Source organism: Drosophila eugracilis, unplaced genomic scaffold (genome assembly GCF_018153835.1).
Source record: "Drosophila eugracilis isolate 14026-0451.02 unplaced genomic scaffold, ASM1815383v1 contig_661, whole genome shotgun sequence".
In the NCBI taxonomy this organism is placed as follows: domain Eukaryota; kingdom Metazoa; phylum Arthropoda; class Insecta; order Diptera; family Drosophilidae; genus Drosophila; species Drosophila eugracilis.
Window position 1 is genome coordinate 1 of NW_024573549.1, and position 6,578 is coordinate 6,578.

Genomic DNA, 6,578 nt, shown 5'->3' on the forward strand with positions numbered 1-6,578 from the left:
CTGTCAGTCTGTCAGTCTGTCAGTCTGTCAGTCTGTCAGTCTGTCAGTCTGTCAGTCTGTCAGTCTGTCAGTCTGTCAGTCTGTCAGTCTGTCAGTCTGTCAGTCTGTCAGTCTGTCAGTCTGTCAGTCTGTGAGTCTGTCAGTCTGTCAGTCTGTCAGTCTGTCAGTCTGTCAGTCTGTCAGTCTGTCAGTCTGTCAGTCTGTCAGTCTGTCAGTCTGTCAGTCTGTCAGTCTGTCAGTCTGTCAGTCTGTCAGTGTGTCAGTCTGTCAGTCTGTCAGTCTGTCAGTCTGTCAGTCTGTCAGTCTGTCAGTCTGTCAGTCTGTCAGTCTTTCAGTCTGTCAGTCTGTCAGTCTGTCAGTCTGTCAGTCTGTCAGTCTGTCAGTCTGTCAGTCTGTCAGTCTGTCAGTCTGTCAGTCTGTCAGTCTTTCAGTCTTTCAGTCTGTCAGTCTGTCAGTCTGTCAGTCTGTCAGTCTGTCAGTCTGTCAGTCTGTCAGTCTGTCAGTCTGTCAGTCTGTCAGTCTGTCAGTCTGTCAGTCTGTCAGTCTGTCAGTCTGTCAGTCTGTCAGTCTTTCAGTCTGTCAGTCTTTCAGTCTTTCAGTCTTTCAGTCTGTCAGTCTGTCAGTCTGTCAGTCTGTCAGTCTGTCAGTCTGTCAGTCTGTCAGTCTGTCAGTCTGTCAGTCTGTCAGTCTGTCAGTCTGTCAGTCTGTCAGTCTGTCAGTCCGTCAGTCTCTGCCGGTCGTCCGTCCGTCCGTCTGTCGCCCGTCAGTCTGTCGCGTCTGTCAGTCTGTCAGTCTGTCAGTCTGTCAGTCTGTCGTTCGTCAGCCCTGTCAGTCTGTCAGTGTCGTCTGTCAGTCTGTCAGCTCGTCAGTCTGTCAGCGCCTGTTCGTCGTCAGTCTGTCGTTCGTCAGTTCGTCAGTCTGCCGCCCGTCAGTCTGCGTCCGTCAGTCTGTCAGTCTTAGTCTGTCGTCTGTCAGTCTGTCAGCCTGTCAGTCTGTCGTCTGTCGTCGTCTGTCAGCCTGTCGTCTGTCAGTCTGTCAGTCTGTCAGTCTGTTAGTCTGTCTGTCAGTCTGTCAGTCTTCCGTCTTAGTCGTCAGTCTGTCAGTCTGTCAGCCTGTCGTCTGTCAGTCTGTCAGTCTGTCGTCGGTCTGTCAGTCTGTCGGTCTGTCAGTCTGTCTGTCTCCGTCAGTCTGTCGCCTGTCAGTCTGTCAGTCCGTCAGTCTGTCAGTCTGTCGTCTGTCAGTCTTGTCGTCCGTCGGTCTGTCGGCCTGTCGTCTGTCAGTCTGTCAGTCTGTCAGTCTGTCAGTCTGTCAGTCATCAGTCTGTCAGTCTGTCAGTCTGTCAGTCTGTCAGTCTGTCAGTCTGTCAGTCTGTCAGTCTGTCAGTCTGTCAGTCTGTCAGTCTGTCAGTCTGTCAGTCCATCAGTCTGTCAGTCTGTCAGTCTGTCAGTCTGTCAGTCTGTCAGTCTGTCAGTCTGTCAGTCTGTCAGTCTGTCAGTCTGTCAGTCTGTCAGTCTGTCAGTCTGTCAGTCTGTCAGTCTGTCAGTCTGTCAGTGCCTGTCAGTCTGTCGTCTGTCAGCCTGTCAGTCCGTCAGTCTGTCAGCCCGTCAGTCGTCAGCCTGTCGGTCTGTCAGTCTATCAGTCTGTCAGTCCGCCATCTTGTCAGTCTGTCAGTCTGTCAGTCTGTCAGTCTGTCAGTCTGTCAGTCTGTCAGTCTGTCAGTCTGTCAGTCTGTCAGTCTGTCAGTCTGTCGGCCTGTCAGTTCTGTCAGCCTGTCAGTCTGTCAGTCTGTCAGTCTGTCAGTCTGTCAGTCTGTCAGTCTGTCAGTCTGTCAGTCTGTCAGTCTGTCAGTCTGTCAGTCTGTCAGTCTGTCAAGTCTGTCAGTCTGTCAGTCTGTCGGTCTGTCAGTCTGTCAGTCTGTCAGTCTGTCAGTCTGTCAGTCTGTCAGTCTGTCAGTCTGTCAGTCTGTCAGTCTGTCAGTCTGTCAGTCTGTCAGTCTGTCAGTCTGTCAGTCTGTCAGTCTGTCAGTCTGTCAGTCTGTCAGTCTGTCAGTCTGTCAGTCTGTCAGTCTGTCAGTCTGTCAGTCTGTCAGTCTGTCAGTCTGTCAGTCTGTCAGTCTGTCAGTCTGTCAGTCTGTCAGTCTGTCAGTCTGTCAGTCTGTCAGTCTGTCAGTCTGTCAGTCTGTCAGTCTGTCAGTCTGTCAGTCTGTGAGTCTGTCAGTCTGTCAGTCTATTAGTCTGTCAGTCTGTCAGTCTTTCAGTCTGTCAGTCTGTCAGTCTGTCAGTCTGTCAGTCTGTCAGTCTGTCAGTCTGTTCTGTCAGTCTGTCAGTCTGTCAGTCTGTCAGTCTGTCAGTCTGTCAGTCTGTCAGTCTGTAAGTCTGTCAGTTCTGTCAGTCTGTCAGTCTGTCAGTCTGTCAGTCTGTCAGTCTGTCAGTCTGTCAGTCTGTCAGTCTGTCAGTCTGTCAGTCTGTCAGTCTGTCAGTCTGTCAGTCTGTCAGTCTGTCAGTCTGTCAGTCTGTCAGTCTGTCAGTCTGTCAGTCTGTCAGTCTGTAAGTCTGTAAGTCTGTCAGTCTGTCAGTCTGTCAGTCTGTCAGTCTGTCAGTCTGTCAGTCTGTCAGTCTGTCAGTCTGTCAGTCTGTATGTCAGTCTGTCAGTCTGTCAGTCTGTCAGTCTGTCAGTCTGTCAGTCTGTCAGTCTGTCAGTCTGTCAGTCTGTCAGACTGTCAGTCTGTCAGTCTGTCAGTCTGTCAGTCTGTCAGTCTGTCAGTCTGTCAGTCTGTCAGTCTGTCAGTCTGTAAGTCTGTCAGTCTGTCAGTCTGTAAGTCTGTCAGTCTGTCAGTCTGTCAGTCTGTCAGTCTGTCAGTCTGTCAGTCTCTCAGTCTGTCAGTCTCTCTCAGTCTTTCAGTCTGTCAGTCTCTAAGTCTGTCAGTCTGTCAGTCTGTCAGTCTGTCAGTCTGTCAGTCTGTCAGTCTGTCAGTCTGTCAGTCTGTCAGTCTGTCAGTCTGTCAGTCTGTCAGTCTGTCAGTCTCTCAGTCTGTCAGCCTGTCCATCTGTCAGTCTGTGAGTCTGTGAGTTTGTCAGTCTGTTGGTCTGTCTCTCAATCAGTCTGTCAGTTTATTAGTCTGTCCATCTAACTGTCCTTCAGTCTGTCTGACAGACTGTAAGTCTGGACTGACAGACTAATAGGGTGACAGACTGATAAGACTGACAGATAGACATACTGTCAAACTAATAGAGTGACAGACTGACAGCATTTTTAATTTCCCAATAAAAAAACAGTGAAAGGCCAGCCCCAAATATAGGAATATATATTATATATATCGTTCTCTTCTAGTTTTAATTTAAAACCACACATGTATAAATTAAGCCCAGTACTAATTTTAAACTTTTTTAATAAATGTTTATCTGTGAATCGTCAATATAAATTTTTACATTATGAACTGGTATGTGTTCTCTTATAATTGGGTCCCTTATTATAGAAACTGAAAATTTCCTTACAAGGCAACAATTTGAGAGACATAAATTTAATGCAAATTCTATAGTTAATATATCACTACTTTCACAGCAGATCTCATGCTGAGTAGCCTGCACTTGCAATTTACACACTCCATTAAGTATAGTTCCGCTTGAAGGACTTACTTTCACTGATTGACATACAGTTTTTAGTATCCACTTCTGAGGAGCTTCTTTTGTAAAGTTAAGTTTAGGCGAAAGTTGAAGATTAAAATATATCGTACTTGATTGAATAACACTTAGAGGTAAGTTTTTTATAGCGTGAGTTTCAATTTGCTTTAATGTACATTTTTGCATATTAGTTTCAATTGACGACGAAATTTGGGTAAAATCTAAGATAAACGGTTTTGCTATCATAGTCACTAGATCTATTTTATGTATTAAATGGTTATTGGTATCAGCTACCAAAATATTTTGTTCGTTAGCGTCCAAGCACAAACCAGAGGGCTCATTGAAAATAATATCAGTACCGTCTTCTGGGCCCTTGATTTTTAAGGAGAAAATAATATTTAAATCAGTGTCAATAACTTTGATTTTATGATTGTAAGTATCAGCCACGTATAGCTTTTTATGTGTATTATTGTAAGCCAGTCCGAGCGGATGTTGAAGTTTCGCATTAAATAATTTACCGTCAATGTCACCGTAGGCAAATAAGTTCTGCAAATACATTTTAAAAATGTGAATTATATGTGTTAGGCTTATAAGCCAAATATATATCTTACAAGTGGGTTACGATCACCTCCAACGACAGGCATAACCTTTCCGTCGATCATGGAAGCTTTCCGTATACTTGAGCTTTCGCTGTCTGCTATGTACAAAATGTCGTTTGCCATAGCCAAGCCAGAGGGCTGTGCGAATGCTGCGTTCTGTGGGTAAGAATTATTTCTATTCTCTTCCATACCGTTTCCAATTAATGAGACACAACAAAGAGGTTCAAATTTGCGGAACTTCCACCAAATTATACCTTCTGGGAAATATCCCCAAATTTGGTGTGTGCCGGCCATAGCTATAAGCACAATAGTTTTTTCAGGCACGTTATGTTCATCAAGATGAAAAGACATATCCATGTCTCTTGCTCGAAAAATAGCAACATCCCAAGGTGACGATAAAGGTTGCAAAGGTCCTACGCGACCACCAATACGGTCGTTGCCCTGAAGGCCTGTTCCAGCGAGAGTTTCAACCTTACCACTTGTAAGCGAGATCTTACGAAGGGCATGGTTTTTAGTGTCAGCGACAATCAAATCATGTTCATTTATAAATGCTAGGCCTTGTGGATTATTAAATCGTGCTACTGTTAAAGCACCATCAACAAATCCAGGCTGATTTCCACCAATTTTGTGTTGTACTAATCCGGTGTTAGCAACAATAAGCACCCGGTTATTTCCAGTATCAGCAATAGCATACTTGCCCAGAGGGCTTCGAGCTATCTTTGAAGGGAATCGCAAGTTAGAAGCAGGTTTTAAGTTACTGGATAGTTGAATAGATGGTAACCTACAAAAGTCAATTTTTTCGTGATGAGTGAAAAATGATAAAGCAGCACCAACAAAATCATGAAGGAACTTTCCGTGCCCTTCGCCCATCAGTAACAACATGGGTATACCAGTGGGGCTGATAACTAATAGGGACGGCCAGCAGCGTATGCCAACCGTACGCCACATAGTAGATTGCCAGTCGTTTACAATGGGATGAGTGATTCCATATCGTTGCACGGCAGACAAAATGTTTGTCGTAACTCTTTCATTTTCAAACTTTGGACTGTGAACTCCGATTACTAAAAAACCGCTTTCAACGGGAAACCGTTCTTCCAGACGAAGAAGCTCTGGGATTACATGCATACAATTAATACAACAGTAGGTGAAAAAATCTAAAAGGATAACTTTTCCTTGCAGTCCTTTTAAGGATAAAGAACCACTTACATTAAACCAATCCAAATCTAAAGATAGAAAATTTATTTCAGGTATAGCAAGTATTTAATAAATATACTCATACCGGAATCAAATTCAATATGTATAGTCTTCAGTTTTGCAATGGAGAAATCTTTATTCCATCGCTGTAGGAACTCGGTAATGGCTCTAACCCTATCGTCCTCACCACTTCTGCTTCTATAGGTTTGCAGCAATTCTTCAGTTATAAATGTTAAAATGTCGATAGCTGGTAAATCATCCATCTTAACAAATTTTAATTTTTTCTTAAGATTTCTAGCATTCCAAACTTAAGTTTGAAGGAATGTCCCACATCTCATGATATGCAAATTAACAATGATTTCGGAACGGTGGAATATGAAAATCGAGAAAAAATTTGTCCCTCTCAATTAACAAAACTAAATTAAGCACACGATAGGTTTAATTGCGAAAAATATGTTGTTTATTATTAGATGACCAGAGCTGCACAGACCATAAATAGGGCACGCAAAAGCTGTCGGCATTTCGATCGTTCTGCTTACAAACCTAGTAGAATGTATGAGATAAGTAAGCAAGAGCGGATCGAAAGCTCGGCAGGCAAAACGTTAAGTCTTTGTAGTCAACTTTTTGACTATCTTTTGCTTACAAAAATTAATCAAAGCAAACAAAAGCCGATGGCATTTACAATTCAACAATTTCGTTATTGCTGCTCCGAACATCCTCCCTCTGTTGGAAGGGATCCGCTTAAGCCCAGCTTCGATTCAATAGGGGAGCAGATAGTTTGGCAACGGCCCTCTTGGCCAGGCCTGCAGAAAATTTGCTGCATCTGGACAAATCGTTGTCATCGTTTTAGCCGAGATGCTTTATGATGGGCAACGTCCAGCTCTGAAAACGAGTTGAATCTTGAGTCTTCTGAAATTGGACAAACAGGAGAATTAAAAATTGCTGATATTTCGTATACGAGATCTCGGAGCTCATCAAATCTTAAATGAAATAATGAAATTTGATTGCCCTTGACAGTCACTTCCCGGAATCCGCCAAAGTGTGTTGAATGGGGAGGTATGAATTTCCACTCGATTTCTTCCGTGAGCCAGGTTGATTCTATGTCCGATAAATTGGGATCTCACCTTAGCGATGCGGTTGTTGAGGATATTGACAATTCTTGAAA

The 6,578-nt window shown here is 43.8% G+C and overlaps 1 protein-coding gene across 2 annotated transcripts; it reads right to left on the reverse strand.

Moving 5' to 3' along the window:
- Window positions 1-3,314: 3,314 nt before the first annotated feature.
- LOC108115189 (NHL repeat-containing protein 2) lies at window positions 3,315-5,714 on the reverse strand. Of its 2 annotated transcripts, none has more exons than XM_017226509.2 (3): window positions 5,499-5,714; window positions 4,232-5,442; window positions 3,315-4,166 (listed from the first exon to the last, which is right to left on the reverse strand). In XM_017226509.2, the coding sequence occupies exons 1-3, from the start codon at window positions 5,674-5,676 to the stop codon at window positions 3,387-3,389; spliced, it is 2,169 nt and encodes a 722-aa protein (XP_017081998.2). In that variant the 5' UTR covers window positions 5,677-5,714; the 3' UTR covers window positions 3,315-3,386. The 2 variants fall into 2 exon arrangements, with proteins under 2 accessions (XP_017081998.2, XP_017081999.2); XM_017226510.2 differs by lacking the exon at window positions 3,315-4,166 and having other exon boundaries at window positions 4,903-5,000; window positions 5,426-5,442.
- Window positions 5,715-6,578: the final 864 nt, after the last annotated feature.